The following is an 18,222-nucleotide window of genomic DNA, read 5'->3' on the forward strand; positions in this document are numbered from 1 at the left end:
CTATTTTTGACATGTCTCTGTGCAGGCAGATGCCAGCTTCTATCTGCTGATGCTAGCTTTTCAAACCATAATACTGTTAGCCAGGGACATTCACTAACCAGAGTGCTCCAAAGAAAAGGACAAAGAGATTTAATAAAGGAAATGACCAGAGTGGAGTACTCACTCGTTCTCCCTTCTCTCCTTTGGAACCTGGAGGGCCCTAAAACAGACGCAGAGAGATGTGTTAGAACAGGGAAGCTGGGCAGCGGGACGGACAGGGGGAGACACAGGACGATGGCTCTCAGAAGGCCAAGTCCCAGTGCAGGACCTAGGACATGGACTCCTCCAGACCAGTCCAGTGTTTGTTAGCACTGTGTGTAAGGAGCAAGGGAAGGATGGCAGAACAATGCCCGGGACAGCAGTGCACACACGGGGGAGCCTGGCGTGCTAGCGGGCTTGGGCTCTCTCAGCACCCACAACACCACTCCAGCTGTAGAGCGAATGTGGACATAACAGTATCACATCTCTTTACATTACATACACACACATGCACACATAGACACATGTTAAACACACACACCACCTCTTCCACATTTTCACTTAAGGGTTGTCATACCAGAGGATATTAGGAACGACACACAAGCCCTGCACACGAGATGTTTCCAAAGCCCTTCAGCATTCAGCGTCATCAGTAACTTGTGCTTTACCAGCAAATCTTGAATTATTTAGTTTGTTATGAAAGCTGTAGATCAGGGTGGCAAAAATGGCCAGCATTAAAGACCAAACACACCTGAAGACATTTCCACAATAGATAATATTACACTGTGATATTTTGTTTTCTGAGCTGTGAGGTGTTAACAAGTTGGAACAGACACAATTCACCAACATAACAGTGATGCCAAGAGGCTATGAATTTCAACATCAAAAATTAGCTAATTAATCTACATTGACAATTAACAATATTAACAACAACAACAACAACAACAACCACCACCAAAATAAAATAAAGACATAATGGCTAATTGGCTGCAGTTTTAATTCTGCAGTTGTAATTTCAAAGTAGGACTTTGCTCTCCAGAATTGGACTAAATTGTTTATTGTTCTCTTTTCCTTTGATGAAACATGATACCTGCAATACCTTCAGAAAAGGATGTGCCTATTTAATTAATCATTATCACACCACACACACACACACACACACACACACACACACACACACACACACACACATACGGATGCCCACACCTACACACAATCACTGTCCAGATGGTATTCTGTTCTCACCAAAGGTCCCTGCTCTCCAATGGGTCCAGGAGGACCGGTCTGGCCTGGTGCACCAGGAGCTCCTGGACCTCCCTAAAGACAACAGAAGAAATTAGCTGTAGCAACCTGTATCCATTAACATCCAGCTAAAAATGGCAAGGAGAAGCTAAATCCATTTATGTGGGATAATGGAAGATTAAAGAAAAAGTGGCTACTGAAGCAGACAGGGCCATGCGTATGGTGACTGGGCAGATAGTTTTGAGGACCAAACCAAGAGTGCAGGTTGTAGGTTACCATTTTAAAAACTGGATCACAGCAAGCTCTGCAGTGTTGAGATAGTTCAAGCTCTGCAGTGTTGAGATAGTTCAAGCTCTGCAGTGTTGAGTTACTTCAAGCTCTGCAGTGTTGAGTTAGTTCAAGCTCTGCAGTGTTGAGATAGTTCAAGCTCTGCAGTGTTGAGTTAGTTCTGAGAATGAGTTTTAGTTCATTCTCTGAGTAAATGACAAAGCATTTTGTAAGTTGCTCTGCATAAGAGCATCTACCAAATACCGTAAATGTAAATGTAATTCTGACAGTGTTGAGTTTATTTCTGACAGTGTTGAGTTTTAGTTCTAACAGTGTTGTGTTTTAGTTCTGACAGTGTTCATCTGCAGGATGGAACTTTATATGACATAGTGAACCAATATGTGGAAAAAGGGGACAAATATTAGATTTATGCAGCCTAAAGCATTAATCCACTGTGCACTTAAATGGTAGATCAGTGATTCATGTACTCTTAGGAGCATTTCAAAAGGGTTTATGGTGCATTAACTGCATTTACTGACAAACCCAGTGTTTCTACCAGTATCCTGATAAAAGCACTGATTAGTGTTCTGCCCCTCAGCCGAGTTCTTATCAGGAGGAGAGGAAAACACGGTCGCTCTCTTCTCTGTCGCTAAGCAACATTCAAAAGCCCCTTTAAACCACAAGGGCATCGGATGCAGTGGCTTTTATCCAACAGGGAAAAGTTTCACTTTGGAACACTTCCAAGCTTCAGGCTGGGAAAGATAAGCATCACTGTGGGCGAGTGGCAGTGTGCATTCTCTGTGCACACTTCAGTGAGCAGACTGCACGTTCCCTAGTCTAAGCTGACATCATGGCTGTCCTCATGTGGATTAGAGAGCTGTGAAGACAGCCCCCTGCCAAAACGTTCGTACTGACATGCAGCAATGCTTTAACATGAGGCCTGGCTGTGACCAAAGTTGTCAGAAATGTGGGGCAAAAACTCAAACGACATGTGTGTGTGTGTGTGTGTGTGTGTGTCTGTGTGTGTGTGAAAGTGACGTGTTCTCACAATATTTCCTGGGGGACCCATTCTTCCCTGTGGTCCATCTTTACCTGGCAAACCCTGTGGATTAGATTACACCAACTACTGACCATCCAATCACAGCTAACATTACATAAGCTTTAACCCAATCACAGCTACCATTACATAAACTTTAACCCAATCAGGTCTGAAGGAATGTTACCCTTGGTCCTGGTGGGCCCTCCCGTCCTGGAGTCCCTGAAGTTCCTGGTATTCCCTGCAGTGAAAAACACAAAATGAGCAGAGAATGATCCAAAGACATCTACAGCAATACAATACAGCAAAACATTAAATGTATCGGAATTCCATTATTGTAGTAAGATAATAATCTAAAATAATTATATTATACAGTCACATTAAGAGGGAAGAAAATGAGATAAACTGCTACTCCAGCAACATTAAAATGGCACACACATTTATTTGGATTTGAAGATTAAAGTTTTATTCAGAACATTTTGTGATGACCAGTTTACGCTATAATTTGTGTGGTAGTTTACACTGGGGACAAGTCCCTTCCACTTTCTGAATTGGCTGATTTTGTACACTTCTTGAAAGTGTACTCTGAAAAATATTTTATATAACAGCTTGCTGCAGATACCTGTCCAAACAGTCTGTGAAAATTAAGATCACGTGGAAAACTGTTAGGCCACGCCTCTAACTTAACATTTGACCAATGGCTGTCATTGCACCTGGGCTCTGTGAAAAAAGCCCAGAACAGCTGCGTTCAAAATAAACGTTCCAACAAAACAATTTTTAAATTAAAATAATTAGAAAACAATTATATTTTACAGTTAAATATAAATATTTTTAAATACAAATATATTTTAAACTATAATGTTAATATTGTTGTATTGTTAGATACTGATAGACTTGACATTCATGAACCTCTTTCTTTCAGTGCCAGCGCTGATGTCTTTGAATGTGCCCAAGAACTTCTTAAAGCGAACATGAATTTGAGGTGCATCTGAATGGAATTCAACATGCTGTCTGTATTCTCATCCCCAACACTTTTCAAAGCAGTTATGCTCATAATTCCAACTATAAAAGATCTGTTGAAGAAAGGGTTTACTGGAGGAGCTTGTGATGTTCTGGTGCTGGGTTCATTAGTGTACAGTGATATTTCTGGTGTTGGATTCATTAGTGAACAGTGATGTTCTGGTGTTGGGTTCATTAGTATACTGTGATTTCTGGTGTTGGATTCATTAATGTACAGTGATGTTCTGGTGTTGGGTTCATTAGTGTACTGTGATGTTCTGGTATTAGGTTCATTAGTATACTGTGATGTTCTGGTGTTGGGTTCATTAGTGTACTGTGATGTTCTGGTGTTGGATTCATTAGTGAACAGTAATGTTCTGTGTTGGATTCATTAGTGAACAGTGATGTTCTGGTGTTGGGTTCATTAGTATACTGTGATTTCAGGTGTTGGATTCATTAATGTACAGTGATGTTCTGGTGTTGGGTTCATTAGTATACTGTGATGCTCTGGTGTTGGGTTCATTAGTGTACTCTGATGTTGTGGTGTTGGGTTCATTATTACACGGTGATGTTCTGGTGTTGGGTTCATTAGTACACTGTGATGTTCTAGTGTTTGGTTCATTAGTACACTGTGATGTTGGGTTCATTAGTGTACTGTGATGTTCTGGTATTGGGTTCATTAGTGTACTGTTATATTCTGGTATTGGGTTCATTAGTGTACTCTAATGGTCTGGTGTTGGGTTCATTAGTACACTGTGATGTTCTGGTGTTGGGTTCATTAGTACACGGTGATGTTCTGGTGTTGGGTTCATTAGTACACTGTGATGTTCTGGTGTTGGGTTCATTAGTACACTGTGATGTTCTGGTGTTGGGTTCATTAGTACACTGTGATGTTCTGGTATTGGGTTCATTAGTGTACTGTGATGTTCTGGTATTGGGTTCATTAGTGTACTGTGATGTTCTGGTGTTGGGCTCATTAGTACACCATAATATTCTGGTATTGGGTTCATTAGTGTACTGTGATGTTCTGGTATTTGGTTCATTAGTGTACTGTGATGTTCTGGTGTTGGGTTCATTAGATGAGGCCAGACATTTCAACTGAAATATTTTAGATATGCACTGAATTCTTAATACAACAGTGTTGCACAGAACCTGATCTGTCTGAGTAAGCTATGTCCCACAAACAGTCAGGCAGGGTGGAGTTCCCGTAGGTGGAGGAAGCATAGTAGTTTACCTGAAGCCCACGAGGTCCTGCTTCACCTTTCTCCCCTTTCTCACCTGGTCCACCCTAAATGCACACACACATAAAAACATACACACCCTTAACATACAAACAAACAATCTCATTATTGATTTTGTTCATTAATCGTAAACCACGTAAATGTCATTTCTTGCTTAACCCTGCCATAATTCCTATATTGATTATGGTAGTGTTTGTAAACGCGAGGCGGTAGAGTTATAGTATTATAACTGGGATTTAGTATTTGAATAAATCCACTTGCTTAACTGTAAGAGTTCAATCAGTTCTGGTGAATTACTGCACTTTACATAGTATTCCACATTTATACACTCCAATTTAAAGGTCAATGGTCGTGTTTAGAATAATAATATTAAGTAGTTTGTTAATATTAATATTAATACATTTGTTTCAAATATCATTTTTCAGACCCCAAAATGCAAAATGAGAAAATGAACACCAAAGTTTAACCGCAGCTACAACAATGATGACGGTTAATAAGGTTATAAGATTAAGGTTAAGGTAGTTGAATGGTTTGGGAATATGAGGAAGGCGTGTTTAATATAGAGTGTTTAATCTGGAGTGTTTAATCTAGACTGTCTAATCTGCCCTAAAATAGGGTGTTTCTAGTGTTCAAGATAGATTAAGCCCTCTAGAGGATTCTCAGGATCTGAAGCCATGAAGTTCAAATGGAGGAACAGTGAGAAGCCTAGTATGTACCTCAATCAGCCATGAAGTATTTAAAGATAAAACTGTTTATTGTATTTAAAGATAAAATTGTTTATTGTATCTTTTAGTCAGGCATACTGCAGGTGTAGCTGTACAGTGGAATCTGTCAGTGAGTGCACACGTACCCTGTGATTACATCACTAGATCATATAGCACACATTTACAGCACTGTGGAGATTAGGACAATGGAGATTGTGGGTATTAGGACAATGAGCCACATGCACACATGGAAGTGTGCACACACACACACACACACACACACACACACACACACACACACACACACACACACTCCTGTGGATCACCTTGTAGAGCAGGTAGAGCATGGTGTTAGTAACACCAAGGTCATGGATTCAATTACCTGGGACCACATGTACTGTTGTGCTGATAAATATGTAAGTCAGTCTGGATAAGTGCATCTGCCATTAACCCAATACTGTTGCTTTCTAAACATGAAAGCAGGCAAACACGTCTCAAACTCAGGGCCAAACCCAGGAACTCAGGACCAGGAGTGGTTTCTAATGGAGAATCTAATTCCTGTCTTTTGGTATACGGCAGCATGTATCTGCATGTGTGTTTTTGTATATGTGTGTGTGTGGTGGTGTGTTACCGGAGGACCTCTGATGGATCGTCCACTTGGCCCCTGTGGTCCAGGGGGTCCCTGAGCACCTGGTACTCCTGCATCTCCTATTGAGCCCACTGGCCCCTACAACATACACACAGACACACACATGCATACGCGCATGCGTGCACACACACACACACACACACATGTGTGAATGTCCAGTCCGAACTATTTCGTCCAGTGTAGAAGTCAGATGCATTGAGGATGGTGATGTACCACAGGGCCTGGCTCTCCTCTGTCGCCTCGTGTTCCTCGGATACCAGGACTTCCCTGTCAAACACACACACACACACACACACACACACAGAGAGGGGCCAGAAAGGGTGGTAATTAGCTACTACTTTGAAATAAGTAGTATATGAGTGTAATAGTGGCTGTGTACCGGCGGTCCAACTGGGCCAGGAGGTCCTTTACTGTCCTGAGTGCAGGTGCAGGCACGAGGCAGAGCAGGACAGTCTGCTTCCTTCCTCTGGAATAAACAAGGAAACAACAAAAAATAACTACTGAAACAACAACTGCTTTTGAACACTTGGGATACATTTTAGGAAATTATATGATGGTGATCCCAGAAAGGTTAAAAATTAGTTGATTTATTAAACATATCAGCATAATAAATTAGAATGGATATGTATTAAGGTAAATACAATAGCTATGAGCTATTATCTCTCTCTCTCTCTCTCTCTCTCTCTCTCTCTTTCTCTCTCTCTCTCACACACACACACACACACACACACACATACACACACACACACACACACACATACACAAAGATGAGAGAACAACCTCACCAGACTTGGAAGGTCACAGCACTTGTCTCGACGAGCCCATGATGTACTACACACAATATCAAATGACTGGAGCTGGAACTACACACACACACACACACACACACACACACACACACACACACATACACACACACACACACACACACACACACGCACGCACACACACACACACACACACACACACACACACATACACACACACACACACACACACACACACACACATACACACACACGCACACACACACACACACACACACTCACACACGCATGCACACACACACACACGCACGCACACACGCACGCACACACACACACACACACACACACACACGTATCAACTTTATCAACTATTGTCTATTATTAATTTTCACAAGGAAGCAGCACAAAATGAAATAAATTCACCACCAGAAAAACACATCCTGCAAATATAAAGGGAAAAAAAGCAAACATACATGTACTCACACACACACACATACCCACCAACCCACACACACTATAGCATACCGGTGCAGAGTTGTCCTTAGCACCTCTAGATCGGACCATTCTGCCTAGAACCTCTAATCCATCTGCTGTGATGTTTCCAGCAGCGTTAATGGGCTTCTCTCCAACCAGGCTACAGTCCACCATCACCAGGGCTAGTGTCTTGCTCACGGCTATATGCAGCTATAAGCATACACACACACACACACACACACACACACACACACACACACACACACACACACACACATTTATTAAATAATGGTAAATACATTTTAGGACAGGACACTACACTAGCACATCATGATGTTATGATTTAGTGCAAAAAGGCTATAAAAAAGTTTTCTTCTATTCAGTAATGCCCAGTAAATTGTCCTGGAAGATGTCTGTGCTCCTTTCTTGTATAGTTTTTAGTGGGAGATGAGCATATCTGTTGTGTGAATCCATCTGGTCCCATCTGAGACCAGTGGATCAGACTGTGTATTAGCAGAGCTGAACTGAGACCAGTGGATCAGGTGGTGGGTTAGCAGAGCTGATCTGAGACCTGTGGATCAGACTGTGTGTTAGCAGAGCTGAACTGAGACCTGTGGATCAGGTAGTGGGTTGGCGGAGCTGATCTGAGACCTGTGTATGAGGTTGTGGGTTAGTGTGCACATCCAATCTGCACCAATGGCACTGCTCCAGGAGAACGGCAATAACGCCATCATCAAATTACAGAAGATGAAGGAAACAAACCTTATCAGAATGTGTACTGGCTAGTTAATCTTTGCAAAATTACCTCAGATTAATGAATTTCCACAACAGCTGTTCTGTCTTGGCAGTTTATATGAGAATTCTTGGATCTGCGCCCTCTAACAGGGCAGCATCTGGCATCAGTCAGCAGGAACACACTAATTCTGCCTGGACTGCAATTCATTTCATAACAAGGCTACCAGATTTTTGGGAAGAGATTATAAGGATTAAGGAAATAGTGTTTGATTTTGAAATTTGTGCTATTTGGGTAAACTAGTCATTAGGGATACAGTTCATGTTTAGAGTTATTGGGGAAACTACAGCTCACTTAAACATGCTGGGATATAGAACAAAAGATGGCAGTCATGAAGCAAAACATGAGAAATACATGTGATTGTGTGGGAGTGTGATCGTGTGTGGGTGATGTGTGTGTGTGTCTTTGGGCATGGGTGTGTCCTTGGGGGAGGGTGTGTCTTTGTGGGTGTGTGTGTGTGTGTGTGTGTGTGTGTATGTATGTGAGCACCAACCTTGTGAAAACTGCCATAGAAGAGCTTCTTAATCTCTGGACCCTCAAATGTTACTGTCTGAAAATCCCCCTTATAGTCGTTATTAAAGAATGTCAGTGTCTGGCCCCCATCTACATACAAAGGTAGAAAGACAAAGATTACAGTTCTACAGATGGTTGCAGTTATCACCAGTCCACCCACACACCCACACACACACACACACACACACACACACACACACACACATACATACAGACTTTTGCTACTCACTATCCAGGATGACCCCTATTAAGGGTTCATTTCTGCTGTTGAGAATTTCCCATAAGGCAAAGGGCTCCTGTGGGGTTTCTGGAAGCAGGCGGAACAGCATGGTGATGGTGTAGTCAGATGGCAGGCCCTCGGGGTGGATAAACCTGGGGTCATGAGGTCACCAGAGAGGTCAAACATAACCCTAACTCTAACCGTAATCCTAACCCTGGGGTTATCAGGTCACTAGAGAGGTTACACATTCATGCTAAAAGCAGTCTTAATTTTAATGGGGAGTAATGGGTGTTAACAAGTTAATGGACTGGAGAGCAAGTTAATGGATACATAATACATGTAATACATTTACTGCAGCCAAAAGGTCATACAGAGGTTATTCTTCTCTGAAGAACACCATGCCGTGTCTGAGTGAGTGTGTGAGTGAGCATGTGAGTGGGGGGGTGCATCAGACAGGTGGAGATATTAAATGAAGCAGTAAGAGTTATAGCACAACTATGTAGCTCACTATGCCCAAGACTCACATTAACTCACATTTGCTTCCATTTATCAAGCCCAGCAGGCCAGAATAATGTGTTATTTTCAGAGTGTGTGTGCATGTATGGAAGTAAAGCAGAGAACAGAGAGAAATCCACCAGGGTTTGTTATTATTTAACATTTCTGTGTGTGTGTGTGTGTGCGTGTAGGAAGTGCTTGTGTATGAAAGAGAGATGGAGACAAAGTCAGAGACAGAAAGAGTGAGGAAGAGAGATACAAAGAGAGAGAGCACAGAGGGAGAAAGAATATCAGTCAGCAAAAGAGAGAGGTGTGTAAGTGTATATGTATGTATGTTGTGTGTGTGTGTGTGTGTGTGTGTGTGTGTGTGTGTGTGTGTACCTGGTAGGCTGTGACAGGAGGGCATCTCTGGCTAGTCTGTAGCTGCTGAAGCTGTTGAAGGTCCCAGGCTCCATGGAAACACCCTCCACACTGCTGTACAGGTGTTCCACCAGCCCAAAAAGTTCCATCATCCTAAAGCCTGTGTGTGTGTGAGTGTGTGCGCACGCATGTCCATGCATGTGGCGTGTGAGAGTGACATGTTTAATAGGGGTTATACACAGTTGTGTATATGAGTAGAGTCTCCAGATGTGGCATTAACTGTGGAATTATGGGACTGACCTGGTAGTGTGCTGCCACGCATTGGAACAGAAGGGCAGGCTACACAGCAGCAGAACACAGAGTATTCAGAAATATAATCAAACTATGAAATACACATACACACACACACACACTTACTTGCTGAAGCTGCCTCACAGACAAAGGTGATGAGTTTCTCTTCGATCTTCCTGAAGGCATCCAGGTCGTCCACAAAGAACACGTGTCTCTCGCTGGGTTTGCTGGCGATGCTCACCAGCTCCCCGTAATCCGCATCAGCAAAACCAATCGCAAACACTACGTAACCTGAACACACACAAGCACTATGTAACCTGAACACACACAAATAGTATGTAACCTGCACACACACAAACAGTATGTAACCTGTACACACAAACAGTATGTAACCTGTACACACACAAACACTATGTAACCTGTATACACACAAAAACTATGTAACCTGAACAGACACACAAGCACTATGTAACCTGTACACACACAAAAACTATGTAACCTGTACACACACAAAAACTATGTAACCTGCACACACACAAACACTATGTAACCTATACACACACAAACACTATGTAACCTGTACACACACAAAAACTATGTAACCTTAACAGACACACAAGCACTAAGTAACCTGGACACACAAGCATTATGTAACTTGTACACACACAAAAACTATGTAACCTGCACACACACAAACATGATATAACCTGCACACACAAACACGATGTAACCTGTACACACACAAACACTATGTAACCTGCACAAACACAAACACAAACACTATGTAACATGAACACACAGAAACAGTATGTAACCTGTACACACAAAGACTATGTAACCTGTACACACACAAAAACTATGTAACCTGTACAGACACATACACTGTGAAACCTGAACACACACACAAGCGCTATATAACCTGTACACACAGGCATTATGTAACCTGTACACACACGAACACTATGTAACCTCAACACATACAAACACTATGTAACCTGAACACATACAAACACCATGTAACCTTAACACACACAAACACCATGTAACCTGTACACACAAACACTCTGTAACCTGTACACACACAAACACTATGTAACCTGTACACACATACACTGTGTAACCTGAACACACACACAAGCGCTATGCAACCTGAACACACAAGCATTATGTAACCTATACACACACGAACACTATGTAACCTGTACACACAAACAGTATGTAACCTGCAAACACACAAACACTATGTAACCTGAACACACACAAACACTATGTAACCTGTACACACACATACACTATGTAACCTGTACACACAAACACTCTGTAACCTGTACACACACAAACACTATGTAACCTGTACACACACATGCACTGTGTAACCTGAACACACACACAAGCGCTATGCAACCTGTACACACAAGCATTATGTAACCTATACACACACAAACACTATGTAACCTGTACACACACATACACTATGTAACCTGAACACAAACACAAGCATTATGTAACCTGTACACACACAAACACTATGTAAGCTGTACACACACATAACACTATGTAGCCTGTACACACACAACCACTATGTAACCTGTACACACACATACACTATGTAACCTGAACACAAACACAAGCATTATGTAACCTGTACACATACAATCACTTTGTAACCTGCACACACACAAACACTATGTAACCTGTACACACAAACAGTATGTAACCTGCACACACACAAACAGCATGTAAAATGTACACACACACAACCACTATGTAACCTGTACAGACACAAACACTATGAAGATGAACACACACAAACACTATATAACCTGTACACACAAACAGTATGTAAAATGTACACACAAACAACCACTATGTAACCTGAACACACACAAACACCATGTAACCTGTACACACAAACACTATATAACCTGTACACACAAACAGTATGTAAAATGTACACACAAACAACCACTATGTAACCTGAACACACACAAACACTATGTAACCTGTACACACACAAACACTATAAAAATGAACACACACAAACACTATGTAACCTGTACACACACGAACACTATGTAACCTGAATACATACAAACACTATGTAACCTGAACACATACAAACACTATGTAACCTGAACACACACAAATACTCTGTAACCTGTACACACAAACACTATGTAACCTGTACACACACAAACAGTATGTAACCTGCACACACACAAACACTATGTAACCTGTACACACAAACAGTATGTAACCTGCAAACACACAAACACTATGTAACCTGAACACACACAAACACTATGTAACCTGTACACACACATACACTATGTAACCTGAACACAAACACAAGCATTATGTAACCTGTACACACACAAACACTATGTAAGCTGTACACACACATAACACTATGTAGCCTGTACACACACAACCACTATGTAACCTGTACACACACATACACTATGTAACCTGTACACACAAACAGTATGTAACCTGCACACACACAAACAGTATGTAAAATGTACACACACACAACCACTATGTAACCTGTACACACACAAACACTATGAAGATGAACACACACAAACACTATATAACCTGTACACACAAACAGTATGTAAAATGTACACACAAACAACCACTATGTAACCTGTACACACAAACACTATATAACCTGTACACACAAACAGTATGTAAAATGTACACACAAACAACCACTATGTAACCTGAACACACACAAACACCATGTAACCTGTACACACAAACACTATGTAACCTGTACACACACAAACAGTATGTAACCTGTATACACACAAACAGTATGTAACCTGTACACACACAAACACTATAAAAATGAACACACAAACACTATGTAACCTGTACACACATGAACACTATGAAAATGAACACACACAAACACTATATAACCTGTACACACAAACAGTATGTAAAATGTATAGACACACACACAAACACTATGTAACCTGTACACACAGAAACACTATGTAACCTGTATACACACAACGACTATGTAACCTGTACACATACAACCACTATGTAACCTGTACACACACAAACACTATGTAACCTGTACACACATAATCACTATGTAACCTGCACAAACACAAACACTATGTAACCTGTACACACAAACAGTATGTAACCTGCACACACACAAACAGTATGTAAAATGTACACACACACAACCACTATGTAACCTGTACAGACACAAACACTATGAAAATGAACACACACAAACACTATATAACCTGTACACACAAACAGTATGTAAAATGTACACACACACACAACAAACACATCTGTAAATAGACAAAATGTAACATACATCTACAAAATAAATTCATACATGTATCCTGTATACACACTTTAAATATACACACATACGTTCTACATACACAAACAACCCTACAGACAGACTTGCACATAGTTAATAGAGACAGGTAGGCACAGTAGACCTACCTACCTACAGACCTACACACTGACAGCCTTAAAGACAGATCTACCGACACAGAGATCCTCACCCTCTGTCTGTATCTCCTGGGAGATCTTACTGACATCATCTTGAGATCGTCCGTCTGTCAAGACCACCAACACTTTGGGCACACCCCTTCTCGTTCCTCCAGCCACTGTGAAGATAGCATTCTTCACATGCTGCATAGCGCGTCCTATAGGTGAAAGGTCAAAAGTCAGCAGTCAAACTTCTACAGAGAGCTATTTTATAATAAGCCAACACAAGGGTTATGTTAGTGTATTAAACTTTTCATTAAATAAGAGAAATTCAGTTTGTAGTTTAAGAAACTAAAAAGAAGGTAATTATAATGTGTATAACGTAATATAATATAATTACAAATAGCAAGTCACCCTTGATCGGTTAAAAAGTCAATGGCTCGGCTCCATCTAACAAAGTACTCATCTGCATTAGGGGGACATTATGACATTTGTCAAATAGCCCCCTCGTGTACAGGTGTACAGGTGCGAAAAGCAGCCTGCCTGTTTTCGTGTTTCCTCCTTTATATGAAATCCTCTGAATGGCGTCTAGCAGACTCTCCTTGTTATCATACGAGTTCAGTTTAAACTCAGTGCGGGCATCATCACTGAACTGTGCAATGGCCACCTGCCAAGAAGAGAAAGAGGGGTGAGAGTTAAATATGTTTACATATTATACTGTTAAGACATCTTGCTAATGTCTTACTGGCTTGTTGGCTGGCATTAATATTGTTACTGCCATATATATTCCATGCTAAATTCTGGGATAAGTTCCAGATTAAGGTCAAGACTAGGTTAGGGACTAGGTTTGGGTCTAAATTCAGAGCTAAGTTCTGGGATAGGTTTGAGGATAGATTCCGAGCTAGGTTTGGGGCTAGGTTAGGGGCTAGGTTCTGAAGGGCGCTGACCTGTGTGCCTCCAGGACCAATCTCATCTAGTGCACCGGTTGTGCTATACAGGAAGCGGATGATTTTCAGGAAGTTGTCATCACCAATACTCCAGGAGCCATCAACCAAGAACACCAGATCTGCCTTCGCCGCTTTGCATACTGAGATATACGCATATATATATACGGGGGGGGGGGGGGTGAGAGGATGGAGAGAGAGGGAGGGAAAGAGAGAGAGAGGGAGAGAGAGAGAGGGAGGGGGAAAGTGACTGAAACTGGTCACCCCCTGGATTTAACTAAGCAAATAGGTAAGAGCCTCCCAATGGATAATTACAGCATGGGTGATTATGTTTGAGCTGGCAACAAGTGATTTAACTCTAAATGATGCAGTGAGTAGCTTCTCGTTTGTTAAACAACCATGTCGAAATATGCATCCTGTGGTCGTGGAAAAGATGTTAATATGTTTCAGAAGGGTCAAATTATTGGCATGCATCAAGCAGAAAAAAACATCTAAGGAGATTGCTGAAACTACTAAAATCGGGTTAAGAACTGTCCAACGCATTATTAAAAAGTGGAAGGACAGTGGGGAAACATCATCTTAGAGGAAGGAATGTTGTCGGAAAAAAATCTTGAATGATCAGGATCAGTGATCACTTAAACGTGTGGTGAAATCAAATCGTAGAAAAACATGTTTAATAGTGAAAGTAAGAGCATTTCCACACGCACAGTGCGAAGGGAACTCAAGGGATTGGGACTAAACAGCTGTGTAGCCTTAAGAAAATCACTTGACAGTGAGGCTAACCAGCAAAAATGGCTTCAATTTGCTAGGGAGCATAAAGATTGGACTCTGAAGCAATGGAAGAAGGTCATGTGGTCTGATGAGTCCAGATTTACCCTGTTCCAGAGTGATGGGTGCATCAGGGTATGAAGAGAGGGAGCTGAAGTGATGCACCCATCATGCCTAGTGCCTACCATACAAGCCTGTGGGGGCAGTGCTATGATTTGGGTTGCTGCAGTTGGTCAGGTCTAGATTCAGCAACGTTATGTGCCCAAAGAATGAGAAAGAATCAGCTGACTACCTGCATATACTGAATGACCAGGTTATTCCATCAATGGATTTTTTCTTCCCTGATAGCACAGGCATATTCCAAGATGACAATGCCAGGATTCATCGGGCTCAAATTGTGAAAGAGTGGTTCAGGGAGCACGAGACATCATTTTCACACATGGATTGGCCACCACAGAGTCCAGACCTGAACCCCATTGAGAATCTTTTGGATGTGCTGGAGAAGATTTTGCGCAGTGGTCCAAATCTCCCATCATCAATACAAGATCTTGGGGACAAATTAATTCAACACTAGACAGAAATAAATGTTGTGACATCGCAGAAGCTTGTGGAAACGATGCCACAGCAAACGCGTGCCGCACTCAAAGCTAAAGGCGGTCCAATGAAATATTAGAGGGTGTGACCTTTTTTTTTTTTTTTTTGGCCAGGCAGTGTAGTACTAACTCTAAAAAATGGAAAGGATCAGGTTTCCATTTTCTGATGAGCTCTAAAAAGCCAATGGGCCCAGAGCAGAGGACCAGGACTTCTCAGCTCAGTAACTGCCTCGTCTCTCCTCCTCTCATTCACGACGATCAGAGAGGCTGATCTTCTCACTCCTCTGCACCTCCTTCTCCTTCTGTCCTCCTCCACCCCACCCTGCTGCTCCCCTTCTCTTTTTCCCCCTCTTTCTCTTTTTTTCAGTGTCTTTATTAATTTTTACAATAAATAAATAAAAAAGAAAATAATGAATAAGGAATCAGTGATTTGGTGTTAATTGTGTGTAATACCTCTCTACTCTTTATGGATGACTCTGACTCATCTGCCTAGAGCTCAGACCCCTCTCCAAAGTTACCTTTCCTATTACGGATAGATAGTGATTGATTTGGTTGTGTTCTGATGAGGTTTCTCAGGTTCAGATGTTCACTGTCAGAATTGTAGAATTCTCTTTGCATAAGTCCCTTTGCACCCCAAGTTTTAAATCCCCGATCAAATCTTCCACTTTCTCATTTTAGTAGTGTGTACTAGATTTGAGCATTACAGAGATGGCCTTCGTCTCCATAGTAACTGTCTGATATTTATCCTTTAGCCTACATCTCTGATTAAGCCAAATCTCAAATCATTATTTGGATCATCCGATTCTTTGAGCTAGGTGTTGACAAAAGCCAGGAAAACATCCTTTAAGTTAAAGTCAGTACACGCTTCAGAGCAAATAATCTTCTGATAATACAAAATGAATATCACATGAATGATGATGGATAAAAATATTTAACATTTGAAACTTTTTTGGAGTGCACATAATACTATTTTACAGTAAATACTCAATGATTGCTTTAGAGTGTCCAGAAAAGCTTTTCATTGTAATTTTGCAGGATTTCCTCCTGTAATGGCATGGTATGCTACTAAAAGGACTTCAGATGTCGGCTTGTGCAGGCTTACCTTCTTTAGCCACAGGAATGGTAGGGAGGGGTATGGTGGTAGGAGGTCTGGTGGGAGGTGGAGTGGGTACCGGGACTACAGGAACACACACGCACGCACGCACCCACCCACGCACACACACACACGCACACACACACACACAGGCACGCACGCGCACACACACACACACACACACACCCACGCGCGCACCCACCCACGCACACACACACACGCACACACACACACACAGGCACGCACGCGCACACACACACACACACACACACCCACGCGCGCACACACACACACAGGCACGCACGCGCGCACACACACGCATGCACACGCACAAATACATGCATGCATACAAATGTCATACACATGAAACCATGCATATAAGCAAGGGCCAACACATGCACACACTCTCTCTCTCACACACACACACACACACACACACACACACACACACACACACACACACACACACAGACACACACACAGAGGGAAAGGGAAAATGAGTATGTAAACAAAGTGGATTATACAGCTCAAACCCACACCTGCTGGGGCTTCAATCTAAAATTGTCTGGAACCAAAACCCCACACATCACAATGGCCATGCAGTGACCTGGTGCAGCTCTTCCTTCTGTCATCTGTCTGATTACAGCTCTGATTCTGTGTCTAATTATGCCCCTGAACTGTGAGCTCTGTAATGCGTTTGGTGTTCGTGAACCTGTATAGACGCGTCAGCATCAGTCTGAGGGTGATGAGGGTAATTATCAGACTCAACCCACTGTTGTAGACATCAGGGCATCCCCACTGCCACGGGGCTGGGGCTTTAAGCTTTAGACCGATTCTAAACAAAGCCACAAACCTAACGTATGTCTGCATGCTGTGATGACAAGAGTAATCACTGGTGGGCATGTATATGTGTCAGTGTGCTTGTGTGTTTCAGTGTATGCACATGTGAGTGCATGTACGTCTGTGTATGTTTGCTAGCTGAGACTGATTTTGTATGTAATCCTAGAGCCAGTCAAATTATTTTGTCACAACAAATGCATCGTGCGTACAATTTACATATGAGAAACATTTAAGGAACATTAATCTGCTGTATCCATAAGAGGGCTTTTCTATATACAATCTAACTTAAACAACAAACAATACATACATTTCATGCATGTGTTTTCATGCACTCTAGTGTGTGTGTGTGCGCAGGCGTTGACATCATACACGCACAGGTTTTCTGCATGGTGGTGACAGCAGGACCCTCGGCATCTTGGAGCTGTGCATAGACACTGATCCTGTACT

The 18,222-nt window shown here is 41.9% G+C and overlaps 1 protein-coding gene across 9 annotated transcripts in view; it reads right to left on the reverse strand.

Annotated features, from left to right (window-relative positions):
* The window catches only part of LOC113577936 (collagen alpha-1(XIV) chain-like), a 61,302-nt gene that overhangs the window by 5,757 nt on the left and 37,323 nt on the right, over positions 1 to 18,222 (reverse strand). For all 9 annotated transcript variants that reach the window (XM_035536388.1, XM_035536370.1, XM_035536378.1 and 6 more), the window contains exons 24-43: positions 18,151 to 18,222; positions 16,945 to 17,019; positions 14,485 to 14,624; positions 14,081 to 14,204; positions 13,612 to 13,755; positions 10,196 to 10,360; positions 10,079 to 10,117; positions 9,800 to 9,938; positions 8,933 to 9,075; positions 8,684 to 8,793; positions 7,449 to 7,607; positions 6,942 to 7,019; positions 6,536 to 6,622; positions 6,370 to 6,423; positions 6,139 to 6,234; positions 4,797 to 4,850; positions 2,751 to 2,804; positions 2,576 to 2,629; positions 1,264 to 1,335; positions 164 to 199 (exon numbers count right to left, since the gene is read on the reverse strand). The exon at positions 18,151 to 18,222 is cut by the window's right edge and continues 75 nt beyond it. In XM_035536388.1, coding sequence (XP_035392281.1) covers positions 164 to 199; positions 1,264 to 1,335; positions 2,576 to 2,629; positions 2,751 to 2,804; positions 4,797 to 4,850; positions 6,139 to 6,234; positions 6,370 to 6,423; positions 6,536 to 6,622; positions 6,942 to 7,019; positions 7,449 to 7,607; positions 8,684 to 8,793; positions 8,933 to 9,075; positions 9,800 to 9,938; positions 10,079 to 10,117; positions 10,196 to 10,360; positions 13,612 to 13,755; positions 14,081 to 14,204; positions 14,485 to 14,624; positions 16,945 to 17,019; positions 18,151 to 18,222 — 1,895 coding nt within the window. The remainder of the gene's footprint in view (positions 1 to 163; positions 200 to 1,263; positions 1,336 to 2,575; positions 2,630 to 2,750; positions 2,805 to 4,796; positions 4,851 to 6,138; positions 6,235 to 6,369; positions 6,424 to 6,535; positions 6,623 to 6,941; positions 7,020 to 7,448; positions 7,608 to 8,683; positions 8,794 to 8,932; positions 9,076 to 9,799; positions 9,939 to 10,078; positions 10,118 to 10,195; positions 10,361 to 13,611; positions 13,756 to 14,080; positions 14,205 to 14,484; positions 14,625 to 16,944; positions 17,020 to 18,150) is intronic.

Source organism: Electrophorus electricus, chromosome 2 (genome assembly GCF_013358815.1).
Source record: "Electrophorus electricus isolate fEleEle1 chromosome 2, fEleEle1.pri, whole genome shotgun sequence".
In the NCBI taxonomy this organism is placed as follows: Eukaryota; Metazoa; Chordata; class Actinopteri; order Gymnotiformes; family Gymnotidae; genus Electrophorus; species Electrophorus electricus.